This window comes from Anolis sagrei, chromosome 1, assembly GCF_037176765.1.
Source record: "Anolis sagrei isolate rAnoSag1 chromosome 1, rAnoSag1.mat, whole genome shotgun sequence".
Lineage (NCBI taxonomy): Eukaryota > Metazoa > Chordata > Lepidosauria > Squamata > Dactyloidae > Anolis > Anolis sagrei.
The window spans coordinates 258,210,989-258,232,452 of record NC_090021.1 but is presented as its reverse complement, the minus strand read 5'-3'; the positions used below and the strand labels follow the sequence as shown (position 1 = coordinate 258,232,452).

The window sequence follows — 21,464 nt, the reverse complement described above, 5'->3', positions numbered from 1 at the left end:
AAAAACTGTCCTCATAGCTGATTATATAATAGAGATACAATAGTTTACATGATTGCAGCCAGTGCTAAATTGAGCTTTTGGCTTCAGCAAACATGTTGAATGAATTAGCATTAACATGCATTGCAGCCCAAAAAGATGATTTTTACTTAATTGTACAAATCCAAGGGTAAAACCTTGTCACATAAACAGAATTTATATTCTTAAAGTTTATGTTTATGTTTACATGATAAGATTTCACCCTTGAATTTGTTTGTACATCAAAGAAATCAAGCTGGTAGAAGAGACAATCCAAACTCTGTGTTTTACCATATAAAGCTTATAAACTGACAGTGATGCAACAAGCAAAACTTTGGTTGGTAGAAAATGGATGCCTTCTCAAAGTTTTTGAATCTAGTAAGAATAGATGCTAGAGAGATAAGCATGGCTGGACAAATAGAAATTTGCAACTAGTAGTATAAACATAAACTATAGCTTTAAGATAAGAACTTGTGGTAAAGACAATGGTCATACTAGTTTTTAATTACTTCCATGCACCTTATAAGGAATGGGAAGCTTTGCTATATATATAAACTATGCTTTCTAGAGAACAAATACAAGCTTCATGTGAATATCTTGACAAATATGACCCTATACATACCTGGGGTGGTTTTTAGATACAAAATTTTGTTGTCTTTTTTTGTTCTTGTGTTGGTTCTTTTATTACTAGAGTGTAATTTAAGCAAATGTGTGATTTCTTCATGCAGATATTTATGTTGCTGCAGTTACCAACATTTGCTACATTATAATTTTTATTGAAAATCAGTTGGTATTTTTATGAATAATTACATTCTGACCTGGTTTGTGTTACAAAGAGCTAGTTGGATGAAGCTGGGGGGTTAACAGCATCAGGCAAGGCCTGCAGGGCAAGGAGATGGAGTTGCATTAATTTTGATTTAGTCTTCTTCACCAGATGTCCCATCCCAGTGCCATGCTTCCTCTCTCCCCTTGAAGCCCTACATGTCTTCATAGATAATTGAATCAGACTTATCAATGGAGAAGTCATAGCAGATGTCTGAGAACCAGTCAAGTCCTCTTTCTGTTCAGAAGGTCAGGTCAGCCTCAGATCAGATAAAGAAGTTGTAACTAGCTCTCTCATTCCCCAGTTCCAGAGAAAGGTGGAGGTTTAGGCATCTGTCCCAGAGTATTCCCTGCAGGAAAAGTAAGAGGTGGCAATCAAGACATCAGGAGGAGCACAGCTGTGAAATGTTTTCCCCAAATACTTTCTTGGATCTTCTTGTTGGCTGGATATACTGCCTATAGAAGGATATAGAAGGAAGTTACAATCTTGCTACCTTGCTTAGTAAAACTTCAGTCTTAACAGTATGGTTAATGGAAGTTCACAGATTCATGATTTCTGAACTGCTTAATTACTCAACTACTGGTGTTTCTGGAATCCTGAATATGATTTATGGCTTTTTTGACCCTGGACTGTTTGACAATTGATACTTCCTCCTTCTTACAATGATAGCTGATTCTTGGCTTCTATCTGGCAGCAATGTGTGGATTCTAGAAATCTGCCTCTTCAATGCAGTTAATAGCAGGGCAACCACAACCTTTTAGGTTTTAATGTCTATATTCAGAGGAGGATGGTGGGGACAAAATAGAGACTTTGTTGATGTACTCTCTATCCTGCTTAATTCCATTTCTGAGCTAGCTAAATTGGTCCTGGCACTAGTCTTGAGCCCCTTCCCCCACCCAGTTTATTGTAATGGTGATCTCAACATTGATGCCTTTGGGAGCAGCTTAGATTTTCCATGATAACCATGGGCCTATCCCAATTAATATATGGTGCCATCCATACTGCAGAACATGGTCTGGACCTAGTTTTCTATACTGGTTAGGATTATGTTGACCAGGAACTTTCTGTAGTCCTGTTTACAGATCACTTTATGGTGAGATTTAAATTCATTGGAGCTGGGAGATTCTACAGGGTTGATTAAGGTGGTCTGTCCCAGGAGGTTCATGGAACAGGATTAATTCTTGATAGCTTCTCAAGGGTTTACTGTTACCTTGGCAGGTATCCTGTTGAAGCCCTGACTTATCTTGGGGTCAGGGTTGTAGACATAGTGACTTTAAGTGTCTCTCCCCCATCCCAGCATGGAGACAAGTTAGTATTTGGTTTAATAAAGACCTGGCTTAGATCACTAAACTATTTGAAAGACTATATATCTCTATATAAGCCTGCCAAATTTCTAGAACCTGGGTGTCGTCTCTTGGTCCTGTTACCATCTCAGAGAGACTTCTTAGTAGTTCTTTCTCTGCTTTCCTTTCACCTGCAAAGATCTTTTCATTTTAGCAGGTTTATAATTGGAGATAGGAAGAATTTTTGAGGTGTGCTGCATTTTTTAAATTTTTATTTAATTTTTTTTTTATTAGAACCACATCACTACTGAGAATCATTACTGAGCCAGGCCAAATCTCAGCGAAGCTGGCAATCGATTGCAAGTACAAGCAGATTGGGAATCAAAGTCCCAGAAATGGACTCAGGACAGGTCCCAGAGTAGTCAAACAAGGTGGAAATACATGCAATATTTTCTTAGCAGCTTCCCACATTTATGAGTTATTCATACTGAGGAGCTATCTCAGATGTCAGAGCTTTATCAGGGCTGGCTGGTCTAGATTGGACTGTGAATTCTTCTGTTCATATCAAGATAATACTGAAGCCTGAAGAGAGCCATTGATCCAAAGAGGCACATCTCCCTGGTTTAGTGAGGATTGAAAATGCTGATAACACTTTATAAACAATGATACTGATAATTTGTAAACATATGACCAAGTTGTTTGAAGATAATATTTAGTTCAACTTTTTTTTAAAAAAGCTATCATTTCTTTCACTTGCAAAATTGCACATTTTAATGTTAGCATATATTTATTTAACAAGAAACTCTGTCTCCATTCTTTAGTGAAATGCCCTGTGGTTATACCAGATTGCTTCGTTCCATTCAGAAGGTCATTTACCAGCAAGGATATGATGGCTCTGTACCCCAGGTATAAACCAACATCAACATTATTTCCTAGCACACAAAGTTTTTACAATGTTTAACAGGGGTGAGGCAGTAGTGAACACATCCTTTTAAAATACTGTGTTCATTTGTCGGCAACGTGCTTTGTAGTCACATGATTCAATCCCTATGATTTCCAATTGAAATCAATATCTTGCTGTGGGATGGGCACAGTGCAGGCCCTGAATCTGTTTTGTGGCCCCTGCACCTTCCCACCAGTCCCCCGGTGCTCCTTAATCTCCCAATTATTAGTTCAGTAACATCCCACCTTACCCACACAACCCTCTAGAAACCCCAGTTGATTTTTTTAATAGTTGGTTTTTTTCCATATCTTTTCTTTAGGAATTAAGGGCACAAACAAGTTTCACATACTGTTTTTGCCATTCCCTCTCATGTAAATTGCGCCATGTGTGAGAATTTCTCTCAACAAGGCCTCTCATGCACATGAAAAGGTGCATTCAAAGGAGAGCTAGAGGCCCTTTGTACTTACTTCTAATTTTCATATTAGAAGGATATAATTCTGATTCATAGATCAAAATCCAGGATTATGTTTGTATGTCTATAATACAGATTCCATGCATGCAATAGAATGTTTGATTTTGAATCAAATTTACATTTAGCCTCTCATCAGTATTGAATGCTACATGGGAGGTCATGTTTTTAATAGGACTCATATTTAATACATTCTAACAGGAGGCTAAATGTTATTATTTAATGTTATTTATTGGTTATAGTTATGAATTTACTTTTGGGATTAGGAGGGGTTGTTTATTTTGTCCTTGTTTAATGTATTAGGGCATTGAATGTTTGCCATTTTTTGTTGGAAGCCACCACCCTATCTCCCTTTGAGGAGATAGGGCAGAATATAAATAAAGATGATGATGGCTATTATTATTATTATTATTATTATTATTATTATTATTATTGGAGCCAAGGTAGCGTGAGGCCAATATGGTGTAGTGACTTTAGTGTTGATTGAAGTCACTAGGGTTCAGATCCCCAGAGTGACCTTGAGCAAGTCTCACTCTCTCAGCCATAGAGAAGGGCAATAACAAGCCACCTTGGGAAGAAATCTTCCCAAGAGAATACCATGATAGGATCCCTGTAAGTCAGAGTCAGCTTGAAGGCGCACAACAGTAACAATAGGATACAAATGTTCTTTTGTTGTGATACAGTAATAAGAGCATCTGATAAAGTCCCCAGATAAGCTAAATATAGAAGAAAGATATTTAGAGCATGATTGAATTATAAGTAAGTTATTCTTATCATTACTGGCTAAATGTGTTCTAGCTTCATTCAGCAAATGCCATAATGATTATTAGGAGTTAATAATGATATCTATTTGTCCCAAACATTGTTTTTACATGTTTATCAAGCACGACTCTCCTGGTTCATTTAGTTTTCTGTCTGTATTGTGCTTTAAGGGCAAGCATATTTTCCTTTTAGTAATAGTAATGCCCTTCTGGAGAAGTAAATTGGTCCCTGACAGGCACCTCTGCTTATGTTACCATAGCAACAGGCATGTCATAACAGTTCCCCAGAATAGGATGTTGATCTGCTCCTCCAACATGATGACAGATCCATAGGAAGCAGGGAATCATAGAATATCAGCAGCAGTAGCACCAAAGTGACATTAAAACCCTGGGAGCAGACAGCATATAACCTGTTATTGGGAAAAAAAACTTTATTTTTTCCCCAGACACTGGATGAGGGATAAAAATAGTACCTAGATATTTCCCCAATGTATCTCAATTTCTATCATTCATCGGTCCATCTAGCTAGTAAAAATACTAGAAACTATAAGTGGATAAAGCTGTCTGTATAATATGAAGAATAGCTCATCCTTGTTCGTATAATATGAAGAATACCTCATCCTGTGTTTTATTCAAAGCAATTGGTAGAAAAGAGTTTATTTCTGATTAGAATTCTCTTATTAATAATTTAAAACATGCATTCATTTGAAACCCTTTCTCGGATATACTTAAGAGGAATACATTGAAATTATACTATGAAATAGCAATGGAACACTGAAACGCTAAAACGGAGAGAAAAATTACACAACCATCCATTACAAATATTTTATCTTGGGCAAGATTCAGACCTTACTTCCACTGTCAAAAAAGTGAAATCCAGCAGATGTGATAAAGGTTAGTGTTCCTTTCCCACTGCTGTCCTTATGTACCATATAGACAGATCTGGGGGCCTGTGAAATCCTCTGGAGCCAGTTTTCAGGAAGCTCTAAAGGCTACAGGGGAAAGAATGCACTGTGCAACACTAGTGCATTGCTAGATTTAGGCCTTAGGCAGGTGATAGTAAGTTGAAACAATTTATTAAGAGAATAACAATATCATTCAAAAAGCTTCCTGAAAAGGGAGGTTTTGACAACCAAGTGGAAAGACATCAAGCTTTCTATAAGGGAGTTCCAATACAGTCACTGAAAAGACTACACAAACATACATTAGTCTAAATCCTGTTGCAGTTCCTCACAAAAGTAGACACATTGAATCAACTGGATTTACTTATGTGTTGACACAGTTAACAGTAGGTTCAGTGAGCCTGCTGTACTTGGAACAAATGAACAAGATTCCAGTTACTGAAATACCAAAAAAGACCTCAAGAGTATAGCCGACAATCCTGTTATACTGATCCTACATGACACAAAGCACCTGTTGTGTTGTTGGAGGAAGTAGCTATGGTGCTGGACTTCCATTCACTTGATAGGTATGGACAATTGAGCAGGTATGCATTCAGCTGTGATGTGGCATTGTTCCGCATGACATCCCCAGATGACAGACAGAAGTTGAGCATCCCTTATCTAGAATTCCAAAAATTTCAAAATTCAAAATTGTCCCCATTGTTTGTTGGGAAAGTGGTATTTTCACTTTTTCAGGGTTCGGTGTACACAAATGTTGTGTATAAGATTACTTCCAGGTAGTGTATGTATATAAGATGTATAAATGCATTTCATGTTCAGATTTGGATTCCATCTCCAGGATATGGCAATATGTGTTTGCAAATACAAATATTCCAAAATCCCCCACACAAACATCCTAAACACTTCAACTCCAAAAAATTCAGATTAGGGATAACCTGTACAGACATTCCATTCCCCATAGCCTCTTCTGAATTGTACCCCAAAGATTATCTGATTGCTATGGCCATGTCATTACTCAAGAAAGGCCCTGCCCTGCCCTTAGGCTGAAGTAGCCTCTCATAGAAAATGGGAAGACACTCAAAGATTTTACACAGCATTGAATTGTAGCACCTTGAGAAGTGCTAGGCAGCTGGGGAAACATTTTGGAATGTCAGATTTTTGCTATCAAATTAGTTTTTTTCAATTTACATTACCTATTTTTTAAAATATATATTTCACAGAAAAAAGAAAGGAACATTTTAAGAATTGGAATTCAGAGCCTTGGATCAGTACTGTGGGGTGATGATATTTGTTGTACTGAAAATCCACAGAGTATTAATAGACTCACCAAATTTCTGTACGCTCTCCGTGGTCTCCTCAGAACATCTTTGTCTGCTTGTATGATCACAGTTCCAGCTCATCTCATCCAGGTAGGTGTAGCCCAGTTGCTATAAATAATTTCTGTGGGTATACAAAAATACAGTTAGTTAGTATAGTTAATTATCAGAATTCACCATAGAATATTGTTATGCAGTGGCTATTCCAGTGTACCTTCCCTGAATAAAGGAAACAATGCCCTGCTCTGATTAATTCTCTGCAATTTTCCTCAGAAGCACTTTAACTACCCATTGGGTTGGTCTCCCTACATTATCTTTTAAAACCCTCCTGTTTGGATACATCCTACCTCTGTTCACGCCCAGTGTTTATTTTAAAGAAATTAATTTATTACATCTGGCCCGCCATAAGGTTTAAAATGTTGTGTGTTATTGCTTATATGTGAGTTATATTAATTGTATTGTTTTATTTGCTTACTGCTTTGTTGTTTTACTGATGTGTTGTTGGGCTTGGCCTCATGTAAGCTGCCCCGAGTCCCCTTGGGGAGATGGTGACGGGGTATAAATAAAGTATTATTATTATTATTATTATTATGTTGCTGCATTATTGAAATACTGAATTTCTTTCAACATTTCCTATTAAATAATAATTCATAATATAATGGAGCCAAATAAGTGTGATTGGAAATCCTCCTTTGCAGTTGGAGTTTCCTAGATTTTTAAAATTCTACTAAAAGTGTACCAAATTAAGTGCAAAACAGATATATATATACATATATATATATATATATATAAGGGCTGGGCGGTTTCGTTTCGTAATTTCGTAATTCGTTAAAAATTCGTTATTTTTTTTTGGTTATGAAGCGATAACAAACCATTCAGGAGCATCTAAAAAACGAAACGAATTTTTCAATTCGTTTCGTAATTGCTTCGTATTCGTTTCGTATTCGTTTCGAAATCGTTTCGTTATTATTTCCGCATGTCTGGGGCAAGTTTTATAGCTGTTGTTTGTTTAATTAGTGAAAAAAAATTATAAATATCACACCAACAGTCAACAACAGAGGGAGAGGGAAGCTTCAGAAGTTCCCCCTGTCCCATATGGAGGTTTTTTAGCGTATTGCGCGGTTGCGTCCGCCATTAACGAATCGATTCGTATTCGTTTCGTATTCGTTTTGTATTGTTTCGTAATTTTACAAAATTTCGTAAATATCGAACTTTTTTAAAGAAAATTTTCGGAATTCTTTTAAATATCGAAACGCAAAAAACCCCAAAAAATGAATTGAGTTTAGAAACAAATTTTTCCGTGGTTGCCCAGCCCTAATATATATATATATATATATATATATGCATTAAAGCCATAGCCATCTCCTTCCCATTAATCCCATTTTTGTATTCCGTTAAAATTGCTTTTGAAGTTCACCATATACATTTTTTATTTATTGTAAGCCGCGTGCAACTAAAAAAGTATGTAAATGTAATCTACTTCCACTAATACAGCGATGCTTTTCAGGGATCTAACAACGTGTGTATTTATAAGACTCAGTTTAGTCAAAAACAGGCAGGGCAATCACAGGAAGTGAATAGGGCCCTGATCCATGTCAACAAAAATGGGTGCAATCTGAGGGAACATATTAAGGAATTAAAACTACACAACTGTCACCTTCATTCTGACCAATACTTATTTCTGCATCATGCATATTACTCATGCTGTGGTTATATGTAATTTGCATTGTACATGAGGACAGTGAAAGAGTGGAAAGTAAGCTGTACAGACATTCCCTGCAATGACGTCTTGTGATGCCTGCCTGAACAGTCAGCCCTCTGTATCCACAGATTTTGTGTTAGACATCCATGGCTTAATTTTTTTTTAAATCCAGAAAGCAAACCTTTGCCAATTTATATAAGGAACATCATTTTACCACGTCTTTGTGTGTAATGGGACTTGAACATCTATGAATGTTGTTAAAAACAAGGGGTTCTGGAACTAAAGCCAGATGGGTACCAAGGGCCCACTGTACCTGAGACTTTGAACTTAGGAAAGCTAGAGTCAGCTAATTCAGGCTTCCGGTTTTTACCTTATAATTTCACATTTTCAATTTCTGTATTGGTATTAAAGCAGTGTTTCTCAACCTGGGGGTCGGGACCCCCGTGGGGATCGCGAGGGGGTATCAGAGGGTTCTCCAAAGACCATCAGAAAAACATAGTATTTTCTGTTGGTCATGGGGGTTCTGTGTGGAAAGTTTGGTCCAATTCTATTGGTGAGGTTCAGAATGCTATTTCATTGTGGGTGAACTATAAATCCCAACAATTACAACTCCCAAATGGCAAGGTCTATTTTCTCCAAACTCCACCAGTGTTCACATTTGGGCATATTGAGTATTTGTGCCAAGTTTGATCTATATCCATCATCGCTTGAGTCTACAGTGTTCTCTGGATGTAGGTGAACTACAACTCCAAAAAACTCAAGGTCAGTGTCTACTAGACCTTTCTAGTATTTTCTCTTGGTCATGGGAATTCTGTGTGCCCAGTTTGATTCAATTCCATCATTGGTAGAGTTCAGAAGGCTTTTTGATTTTAGGTGAACTATAAATCCCAGCAACTCCAGCATTACCAAATGACAAAATCAATCACCCCCAACCTCACCAGTATTCAAATTTGGGCGTATTGGGTATTTGTGCCAAATTTGGTCCAGTGACTGAAAATACATCCTGCATATCAGATATTTAATTACGATTCATAACAGTAGCAAAATTACAGTTGTGAAGTAGCAACGAAAATAGCATTATGGTTGGGGGTCACCACAACATGAGGACCTGTACTAAGGGGTCGCTGCATTAGGAAGGTTGAGAACCACTGTATTAAAGGATTTATTGAAATGTATCCGTATTTTAAGCATGATAATTTTTAAATAGTAAAGTAGTGTTCTATTTACTAGTGGAACCCGTTGCTGTCAGCTGAATTGTCGTGCCACCATTTTCCCAATATATTTTATTTAATATTAGTTTTGGTGTTCAGTGCTTCCTATGTTTAGGGCCAAAGGGTTGTGTTTATTTATTTAATATAATATTTGCCCTGGATGTGGAAACATAAGCATTTCCAAAAACAGTCAGATATCAAGCATTCCCTCCCTGTTAAGCAATGACTCGGTTGAGCAATAACTTAACAGGCTGCTTAAACTGCAGAGTGAACTCTCATTAGGAGGAGCAAAGCGGCTGAGGTTTCCCTGTATCCCACATTACTCCGTTCCCAGAGCCCTGCTGTGTAGTTGTTCAAGTCTCCACGAAGCCTGTTCAAGAGCCCCCAGAGCATGTGTCCAGCCCTCCACGTTAATAGTTAATTGGCGAGGATGGCAAGATGAGAGGACAGCCGAACATGCGGTCTCTCCGTCTAAAGCGCTGGGCAGACTTTTGAGTTCGAAGAACAGCAGCTGCTCACATTCTCACTACTTAGCTTCTCACAACCCTGTTGTTGGGATTTGTGAGTGGATTAAAAATAGAAGGAAAGGGCCTTTGTTTAAAATACAAACATGTTTTCACTTTTCCACTTCATGTAAAATAAGCAGATTTAATGCAGTCCTATAAACATCATGTTGTTGTTGTTGTTGTTATATGTTTCTATACCCTGCTTTATCTCTCCTAAAGGGGACTCAAAGCAGCTTGCATTAAAAGTATTACAACACAATTTAAAATGTACAAATATGCAAACATTAAAACAGAATTTAGCATAACGGTATTTTAAAAAATCAATTAAAATCCATTAAAACATATTCAAAGCTAAAAACCACAGTACCCCCTGACTTGATCTTTAAAAACTTCTTCTTTAAAATCCTGCTTGAATAAGAAGAATTTATTTGTTTACCGTATATTCCGGCATATAAGACGACTGGGCGTATAAGACGACCCCCAACTTTTCCAGTTAAAATATAGAGTTTGGGATATACTCGCCGTATAAGACCACCCCTCTTCCAATGCACACCAAATAATTTTTTTTTTAAAATCACATTTGAATTCAATATGGTAATTTTAATTCAAATGCTTATGACATGAAGGTTCCTATGAGAGGGACATTGTACCTTACATTGGACATTATAGTTGTTCTTCCTCCCTTGAATTTCATTTACACTCTGGGTCCTTTACATCATGCTGGCAAGTATGGAAGCAGACTTTAAATGGTTAAGATTACATTTATGTTGACATAGAAGCTTGCATGCAAATAGAAGTCAGGCTTTGTACTATGAGTACTGAGGTGAAGGCAAAGCATTTGTAGAATTTTTATCTATAAGCAGTCTTTATAAATCAGGACCTCCTATCAGAAGAGAGGGGCAGATTGGACCCTCATCCTTCAGAAATGTAGCATTTGGCATGGCACATGTTTACTGGGTCACATCTTGACATGTCTACATCCTTAAATCACCGTGACAGCTTGAATTGATTTAGAGTTTCTCAAGAACACAGCCAGGTGATGTTTAATTGTTAGAAGGGGAAAAGAGATCAGAAAAGAGGAATGGGGACCCTGGGTAAATAAGAGCTTTCCAGTTTGACTTCTGTCAAAAATGAAATGCAAAGATACAGGTTGGGGGACGCGTGGCTCGAGAGCGGTATGTGTGAAAAAGATCTTGGGGTCCTTGTGGACAACAAGTTAAACATGAGCCAACAATGTCATGCGGTGGCAAAAAAACAAACAAAAAAACCCAATAGGATTTTGGCCTGCATCAATAGGAGCATAGCGTCTAGATCCAGGGAAGTCATGCTCCCCATGCTCTATTCTGCTCTGGTTAGACCAAACCTGGAATTACATTGTGTCCAATTCTGGGCACCACAACTGTAGGGAGATGTTGACAAGCTGAAATGTGTCCAGAGGAAAAGGGTGACTAAAATGATCAAGGGTCTGGAGAACAAGCCCTATGAGGAGCAGCTTAAAGAGCTGGGTATGTTTAGTCTGAAGAAGAGAAGGCTGAGAGGAGACATGCTGAGAGCCATGTATAAATATGTGAGAAGAAGTCATAGGGAGGAGAGAGCAGATCAAGGGTCTGGAGGACAAGCCCTATGAGGAGCGGCTTAAAGAGCTGGGCATGTTTAGTCTGAAGAAGAGAAGGCTGAGAGGAGACATGATGAGAGCCATGTATAAATATGTGAGAAGAAGTCATAGGGAGGACAGAGCAGATCAAGGGTCTGGAGAACAAGTCCTATGAGGAGTGGCTTAAAGAGCTGGGTATGTTTAGTCTGAAGAAGAGAAGGCTGAGAGGAGACATGATGAGAGCCATGTATAAATATGTGAGAAGAAGTCATAGGGAGGAGAGAGCAGATCAAGGGTCTGGAGGACAAGCCCTATGAGGAGTGGCTTAAAGAGCTGGGTATGTTTAGTCTGAAGAAGAGAAGGCTGAGAGGAGACATGCTGAGAGCCATGTATAAATATGTGAGAAGAAGCCATAGGGAGGAGAGAGCAGATCAAGGGTCTGGAGAACAAGTCCTATGAGGAGTGGCTTAAAGAGCTGGGTATAAATATGTGAGAGGAAGTCCTAGGGAGGGGGGAGGGAGGGAGGGAGGGGGCTAGGAGGAGGAGCGGCAGGCAGAGTGGTAGCCTACTGGGTTGTCTTCATCCTCGCCGGCATTGACTTGGCTCCGCCTCCGGCCTCCATCTCAGAACAGCTGCTGCAGGAGGGAGCCAAAGCCAGAGGGGCGGGGGCGGGGCCTCTGGCTGGTCCACCCCGCCCCCGCAGAGGGCCCCGCCCCCTTCAACTCCTGCTGCTTTACCAGGCCGGCGGGGGTGTTTGCATGCTGTAATGTCCCCTCCGCCACTGGTCTGCTGCTAGCTCTGCCTCTGGCCTCAAGTTCAGAGCAATTGCCGAGGGAACCAAAACCAGAGTGTGGGTGGGGCCGCGAGGGGCGGGGTCCTCTTCTCCCACTGCCTCCCCGCTCCGGTTTTGGTTCCCTCGGCAGTTGCTCTGGCTTTGAGGCCAGAGGTGGAGCTAGCAGCAGACCAGTGGCGGAGGGGACATTACAGCATGCAAACACCCCCCGCCGGCCTGGTAAAGCAGCAGGAGTTGCAGCCTCCGCAGGGGGGCGGGACCGGGGGCGGGACCCTCCGCGGGGGCGGGGCGGAGCAGCCAGAGGCCCCGCCCCCGCCCCTCCGGCTTTGGCTCCTGCAGCAGCTGTTCTGGGATTAGAGGCGGGAGGCGGAGCCAAGTCAATGCCGGCGAGGGTGAAGACAGCCCAGTAGGCTACCATGCTGCCAGGTTGGTAGCGTAGCCTGCCGCTGCTCCTCCTCGCCCCCTCCCTCCCGCCCTCCCTCCTCCTCAGGCTCCACCATGCGGGGACGCCAAGGGCGAGGGAGACGAGGGAAAAATGATGCCAAAAAATTTATACCGGGGTACAAGACGACTCCCCACTTTTGAGATGATTTTCCTGGCTTAGAAAGTCGTCTTGTACCCCGGAATATACGGTATTTATTTATTTGATGCATGCTCGCAGCTTTTAGGAAAACCCCCACAGAACATTTCAGGCTAACATTGTCAAACAGCAGCTAAAACAGCTAAAAATTCATATAATGCATTTTTCAATCCAAACTGAGTACTGAGTACTACACAATAGGCTTGTGCACTGATCCAATTTAGCCGTTTTGCTTTGACCAGTTCGGCTTCTTCTCCTCGGTTGGATGGCCGTAATGTCACGGGGCCAGTCAGAACAGTTTCCTGTCCATAACGGAACCACGTCGCAGCTGATCACAGCTCCTCTTATCCTTTTCGGAAGCATGCAGCACTCAAGGAGGCAAAGATATGGGTGTCTAATGGATATGGGTGTCTAATGGTATCTGGCCAGCAGAAACAGATCAAGGTTCAACCGAAATACACAAGCCTACTACACAATGTATCAACCTGACAGTTCTCTGGTCCCATGTTTTCATTTCATCATTTGTGGTCCATGTTGACAGAGAAATCTATGTGTGTTACATAATGCTAAACTTGCTTCAAGGAAATTTGCAAATCTTGTCTATGACTATCAAATAATGGTTCTTTTTTAAAAAAAAACTTCTATAATTAGATAAATTAAAAACGTATTACAAATCACCAGTCAAATAGAGCTATAATGGGATCTATTTTATAGGAATATGAATTAAATGACTTTTTACAATGATTTCAGATATTAAATATGCCCTTAGGTTGAATCATAGCAGTGGGCTTTTGTAAGATACCTATTTTGTTGCACACTTTATTGGCTTTTTTGGTTTTGGTTTAGTTTTGGTTTTTTTGTCAATTGTGCCTTATAATAATAAATATTATAAGCCCCCAGTGGCGCAGTGGGTTAAAGCACTGAGCTGCTGAACTTGTTGACCGAAAGGTTGCAGGTTGGAATCCGGGAAGCGGCGTGAGCTCCTGCTGTCAGCCCCAGCTTCTGTCATCCTAGCAGTTTGAAAACATGCAAATGTGAGTAGATCAATATGTACCGGCGGGAAGGTAATGCCGCTCCATGCAGTCATGCTGGCCACATGACCTTGGAGTTGTCTACGGACAACGCTGGCTCTTCAGTTTAGAAATGGAGATGAGCACCAACCCCCAGAGTCAGACAAGACTGGACTTAATGACAGGGCACAACCTTTACCTAATAGTAAATAGATAGACTTAGATGTCCAAATGGAAGCTGCTTGTGGGAAAGTGCCAAAAAAGCATCTCCTGAAAGTTAGGGATCATTGGAGCAGATATATTATGTAGCTCAGGAATCAGCAATGAGAGAAGAGCAGTGACCATAGAATCATAGAATCACTGAGTTGGAAGAGACCTCGTGGGCCATCTAGTCCAACCCCCTGCCAAGAAGCAGGAACCAGACTAAAACCAGACTAAAACATCTAGTGAAAGTGAGTCCACTGTTCCTTGTTTACAATTGCTTCTCTAATTCTCTTCTTCTCCCTGCTGCATCCAGAACTTGGAAAGGTTACTTATCTCAACCTAAGGAATACCCAAGACCTCAAAGCAGACTGTTGCGGGGCAAGGAGGAAATTCCAACTGTGTATGGATGGCAAACTATAGACCCAACTATCTTTTTAAAAACTATAACAGCAAATACCGTTTGGAAATAACTTTGTTACAGAACACTCTATAATATGTAATTTCACAAGCAAATACTTTTAAAGGCAGTACTTTTAAGATGAGATCATCTGAAAAAATATAGTGATGATACTTTACTTTATTTACTGTAGACTGGACCTGTTTCATAATGGAATGGAGTTATTGGTCAGCAAATATCATGGGAAATTGTTTAATGAAAAGTCAGTATTAATAAGCTTTCTTGGATTCCTCAAGGACCTAGTGAGACAGTGTTTGGTGTGATGTTTTCATTATTTCATATGATATGTTTAAAAATGTAGAAGGTGAATTATTAATACTTTGCTGCTTTGAATTCACTGAAGCAAACGCATGTTACATTGTGTTTTCCAGCAGAACCAAAAGCCCCAGAAACAGACCTGTTCACATCTGTAGACTTTTGTGTTCGTGATATGCATTACTGTAACTAAAGTCCATTTCAAATAAACTAAATTGCTTTGGAATATTGTCTATGACTATCAAATAGATAGTCATAGATTATTTCTTGATTTGTGATTACCAGATAGGGCAGGCTTTATATGTCTGTTAATTTCTTTGTGTTAACTTTTTGTCTTCAGTTTCCCTAAATACCTTAAACTCACCAGATCTGTTAGAATTTGGACTCTGTGGGATCAGCTCTGGTTAGTACCTTGATGGGTGACTGCCAACAAATACAAGGTGTTATTAGGTATATTTCAGAGGAAGGAATTCACAAACCAACTATGAGTATTCCTCACCTAAGAAAACTCTTATGAAATTCATGGGATCACCATAAGTGGACAGGCAATGTGAAGGCACATATGCACAGTCTTTATTTTTAGAAATTAAGAAACTCTATAGAACTAATATAACAATATTCTGACTTTAAAATGAATGAATGAATACTGTTTAAGGTACCATAGACCAAGATATTTCACCATTAAGTTTCCATTTGTTGTTGTTTTGTGCCTTCAAGTTGTTCCCAACCATAAAGTGAACCTATCACAGGGTTTTCTTGGCAAGATTTGTTCAGAGGGGATTTACCTCTGCCTTTCTTTGAGGATAAGAGAATGCGACCTCACCCTCTGAGGAAGCTTGCCATAGATGCAGGTGAAACGTCAGGAGAAATGCCTCTAGAACATGGCCATATAGCCCGAAAAAACCCACAAGAACTGAGAATGCGACTTGCCAAGATCAACAAGTGGGCTTTCATGGCTGAGCAGGGATTTGAACTTTGGTCTCCAGAGTCATCATCCAAAGTCAGAAGCAACTTAAAGGATCACACTATGAAACCAGAGAGCACTCATGAAACTACAACTCTCAATATTATCTGGGGTATAACTATAGCAATTAAAGTGGGATAAATCAATGTTAATTCTGCATGGTGGATATGCCCCAAGTCCACTGAAAGTCATTTTCTCAAGATATGTTGTCTACCATAAACCATGTGCCTGAATGGAATGTTTTCTCCCGATATTAGTTAATTTTCCAGATTGTTATTTGTGAGTTTGACTATAGGAAATCAGTATCCATATTTTCACTCATGACAGGAGTGAAGAAGATGAATGGAAGGAGAGAGAATCTTGCAGGCTTCTCGCAATCTCTTAACCACACCTAAGATATTCCCTCACACAGTTATATCAGCAGACTTCTACGGGTACATAGAATCACAGAGTTGGAAGAGAACTTGTGGGCCATCCAGTCCAACCCCCTGCCAAGAAGCAGGAAAATTGCATTCAAAGCACCCTTGTCAGATGGCCATTCAGTCTCTGTTTAAAAGCCTCCAAAGAAGGAGCCTCCACCACAGTTTGCAGACACAAACAATACTGTTTTGAAATGGGTGGTCCCTTGACTATAGGTTGACATGGATATCAGAGGGCTGTAGTCAGGGAGGGGGGAGGTATCAGCCAACATCAACTGTTGGACACCTATATGTTGCTCTTTCCAATCACAGAAGGACCCTTGTGCCTGAATTTGGAAAAGACCTTTCATTTCTAGCATCCTTTGTCCCCCATCCCATGCTGTTCCAAAAATTCAGACAAGGGGAACAAGGGAGACTGTGGGAAGGGTGAGAGAATGAGCCTTCCTATTTATTGGTTGCCCTCTGAATACTGAATACATCGTAACTGTGTTGAAGCACATTTCTCCTCCTCCTTACTTAAAAAATGACAAGAAATTATGATTTGTAATTGATGAATACATTGGAGGGAATACATCCAAGTATTATTTTCAGTAACTTGTATAATTTTATTGTTTATATGTATTCAGCTCTAGCAAAAATTTCAACTAGAGCAGTATTCTCATTATGTTCTATCCCTGTTTTAAATTAGATGTTCGCAAATCAGAAAAAAATGGAAGGAGATACAGAACTTTTGAAGTGGAATTAAAAATGAGGAAAGGTTGAAAAGAATAATGAAATTTGATCTTAGAAAAGGATGAAGAGTGCTGGAGTTATGAGAAAGTGCTCAGATACTTTAAAGATATTCAGAAGAGGTAGGGAAATTGTTGTACATCCTGCCACTATAGATAGATTTTTTTTTTTTAAAAAAAGAAATAATTTATCCATGCAATAATAGGATAGAAAAATACACTTCGATATTTTGGGGAAAGACAATTTTTATTCAGTATCAAGAGTGTTGTATCAAAATTAAAAACTACCCCTTGAAGCCTTTGCAGTGCAAGTATTTTTAGTGCCATTTAGGGAACTGAGGACTTACAATTGATGATGCATTTGGTAGTTTCCCAATTATATGATCTTGAGATTAATAAGCAATAAAACAAGTTATAAAACAAGTTCTGACATGAGGTGTAAAGAAATAAGAGACTTATTTGTTTAAGCATTCTGTAACTTTCTCAAGGCATAGGCACAGTTGATGGCCTGTCACAGTATGGTGAGTATTCATCTGTTTAGGCATATGGAGTATTTTGGCTGAGCTTGGTAGTTAATATAATGCTGAGTGTACAGGCATGGATGACACTGTTACTAGCGCAAAATGTGGGAACCTACTTGGACAAGGATGAGAAAGGAAGTGAAAGTCTATTAGGACAGCAATTAAGAATTGACTATCTGTATTTAGAAAATGAAAACAAAGTTAGCACATATATTATTGAAATGATTTGTAAATAACATGATAAGCTATAAAAATGATGGTGTGATTCCTGCTTCTTTGTATATTCAAACTGATTTAATACCATTAATATATGATCCAACTTTCCACAATTTCTACTTTCTACTTGCTTTATAAACTGTATGAATCTTTGCTTTTTCTGAATAACTGCTTATCTTTCAATTTTAGATATATTCTATTAATTACTTGATAATTGCAATACAAAGGAATGCTGCATCTTTAATGATGTTTTTGTGCCCTGTGTAGTTAAGCTTTAATGCTGAAAGGGGGGGAAATTAAATTAGCCTTGTAACCTCTTTCTGTTCCAGACTGATGATGGAAAATAAAAGCTCTTAGCCACAAAATGTAACACTTAGAATTAATATTTAATTAGACCAGCAAATTGTACACTGTGGCTGAAAGCTTCCAAAGACTTGTTAGTGCCACAATTGACCTACAAGTTTAATAATAACTCACTTCTTGAAGCAAGTGCCAGTTCAGCATAGTGGAGCCACTGTAAGAAAGTCCTGAGAGATTAAAATCAGCAAACCAAATGGCAGACATGGATTCCTGGGATGGAGCCTTCTGGAAAGCTGGGAGCTGGAGTAGCTTTTCAGCCAGGGTTCAGACAAAAACAGTGGGTGGAAAAAAATCTGATCCCTCCTGTTTGGGGGACCTTTTCTTTTGAGTCCAAACCATACAACAGACATTTGTTAAGTGATTTTAATTGGTCATATTAATGTGTGTGTGAAAAAATAAGAAACATTTTCAAAGTATGTCTGACAATAGCTTCAAAATCTGTACTCCCTTTTATCCTTGCACATTTTCTGTTGATAAAATTCATAATTCAGATATATTTGTACACTATAGACATAAAAATCTGCTTTTATACATTTGCACATTGTAGTTTTGACTTCTAACACTTACAAACTATATATAAATGTATTACATTATTTTAAAACTGCTTTTTAAAAAAAATCACTGATACTAAAATGTTCAAAGTGATTAGATGCTATGCTTCAGCAATTTCCATTCTTAAACATTATTCTAGTAAAATAGGGCACCATGAGTTCAAAATGTGAAAACACACAGCAACAGACCAAAGAAGGAACACTCTGAATTATTTATTGACTGCCTCATATATAATTAAAGAAAAACTAGTCATTAGTTAAAAATTAAAGCAGAAGAGGGCTTTGCCAGCAGAGGGAGCAGTCATGTCTTTTGTGTGAATCCCATAATTTTCCCACCTATTTCATCTTTTTTTCCCAGCCAGTCTCCCATCTGGACTGAGCTTTGCCAGTCTGTTCCTGATGACAGGCTATAATTTTATACTCAATAAAGGATTAATGTAAACTGATTTTAAAATTTGGTATCTTTAATCTATCACGTGATCACAGACATCAGATGGATGCTCTGTTTTATTTTTGCTTCTTGGTGACTCAGTATGCATGAAAGCATGTGCTTGATTAGTTAATTCTCTCTTTTAGGGAAACAGGAGGAATACACAGGTTTACATATGGATAATATTTCTTAAACCGGAAGTAACACAAAAATATACCGTGTTTTCAACAAGAATTTAGATGTTGCCTCAAATATGTAATCTATATTTAGAACACATGACAAAATTCAATTATAACTGGTAAAACATTCTTTGGCGAGAGTAGCATGGTGTTATGGTCTGAGCATTGGCCTATGGAGATTGGGCCTCAAATTCCCCCTTAGTTATGGAAATACACTGGATGATTTGGGCAAGTCATACCATCTCAGACTCATTGAAAAAGAAAGGCAAACCCTTTGAACAAATCTTTCCAAGAAAAACCATAATAGGTTCATGCTAGTGTTGCCAAAAGTTGGAGATGGCTTGAAGGCACAAAATGGCAACAATAACAACATTCTTTATATATTTCCTTTCCTCATACCAAGGTTGTTCAGAGTAAGCTTGATAGAATAGACTGGTGATTGGAATCATGCCTTTGTAGGACCTAAGCTTCCAAAATTCCTAATCAGTACAACCAATGGTGAGTAATGCAGGAGTTACAGTTCAACAACACCTTGGGAGGAGGGTGTCAGATTATTCCCCATCCCACTTCTGAACAGACAGTACATGGCTAGATGAACAAATAAGTTGACCTATTGTAAGGCAGTTAAAAAGTTTACTACAACTACAATGACTTATTGACAGGTCTTAGTTAACAAAGCTGTTGACAGTGAGTTCTTTTAAACAGGTATTTTATGCTGGTTCCCCTTCACACTCAGCAGTGCCAGTAAACAATACCATAAAAGCCTGTGTGTACCTGACTGCAACAGGCAACATAATCAGCAGAATCCCTTACTGAAGAAGTATTCAGATGGTCTCAAGAAGGATCAAAGTGTTTTGGCCTATTCAGAAACATATTGAACTTCTCTTCTTTTTTTGTGGAGTAGAAACCTATCCCTATTCTTTTTATGTCATTTCTGTCTCTGACACCATATTTTGTGTTCAAAGAATGCCCTGGAGCACATCTGTTTCTTTTAGTGAGGTATATCTATACATTACCACTCTTGTCCACAGTCCATCCTGAATGATAGGTTGTCATAAATTTCATTTATATCCCACCTTTACCCCAATATGGGACTCTATAGATATAATCTAAAGTTAAAACCATTTAAAATTCAATATAAGGTAAAAGGCACAATAAATCATTAAATGACCAACAAAGCCGATTGCTAAAAGTCAGACAGAATAGGGAGATCTTTATTTGCTGGTGGAAAGAAAGCAAGGAGGGTGTTCCAAAGACTGGGAGCAGCCACCAAGAAAGTCCTCTCACTTATTACCGCTAAATTAATGAAAAAAAGCTAAACTAATGAAGTAGAGCATCTTTTGAAGATCTTAGAACTCAAATGTGTTCATAAAGGGATATATGGACCTCATAGGTGAGCACATCCTGTGAAATACTTTGTGTTCTGAGGATGCAAAGCCTATGGATGTAGAGTACCAACTGTATATCCCTCTGTTTCCTTTTATTCTAAACTAAACACTTCAAATGTTGTAACTTTCCCAAATAAGATAGTTGTTGGTTTTTTATTATTATTTTGATTGCCCCCTTTAACTCCTTTTCTAGCTATACAGTATTATTTTGGGGATTTGTTCATTTATTTACCTTATATTCCATCTTTCTCCTAAAAATAACCCAGTGCATAAGTTTTGAAAAATCAGTAATGCAATTCAGTGGACGCTTGGTATCCACTGTAGTTTGATTTCAACACCTCCTTTAGATATCGAAATCTGTGGATGCCCAAGAACAATTATATATAATGGTATAGTAAAATGATATCCCTTATATAAAATGGCTAACAAATCAAAGGAGTACCAGAGAAAACCAGAGAATCTACGAAATGGCAGAAGAATACAGCAGGGCATGACTAAACATCAACATAGTGTTTGACATGTGGCAAAATCAAGATTTGGTTTTAGAATTTTTTTTGAGTTATAGTTGATTTTATTATGTGGATACAGATGGACAACTATATGTAGGTTCTCTGTTTTTTAATTGCTTTTAATTCAGTTTTGATATAACACTGACTCTATGTAAAAGAAATCACCAAGGCACTATATGTATAATCAACAGCCCCACGCAGGTCCTGCAAACTCAGGCTGTTGTTTTTTAATTGAATTAATCTATTTATAAAGCCATCTTTTTCTTTTCCTCCTGCCTTTTACTTCCTCAAGTATTATTAAAACATTAATTTTAAACAATAAAAAACATAGTTTTCTTTTTCTTCTACTTCCAGACACTGAGATGAAATTTTAAT

The 21,464-nt window shown here is 38.5% G+C and overlaps 1 protein-coding gene across 2 annotated transcripts in view; it reads left to right on the top strand.

Moving 5' to 3' along the window:
* The window catches only part of ELP4 (elongator acetyltransferase complex subunit 4), a 182,188-nt gene that overhangs the window by 57,429 nt on the left and 103,295 nt on the right, over positions 1-21,464 (top strand). For both annotated transcript variants that reach the window (XM_067462690.1, XM_060766258.2), the window contains 2 exons: positions 2,943-3,027; positions 6,417-6,605. In XM_067462690.1, the coding sequence (XP_067318791.1) occupies positions 2,943-3,027; positions 6,417-6,605 (274 nt within the window). The remainder of the gene's footprint in view (positions 1-2,942; positions 3,028-6,416; positions 6,606-21,464) is intronic.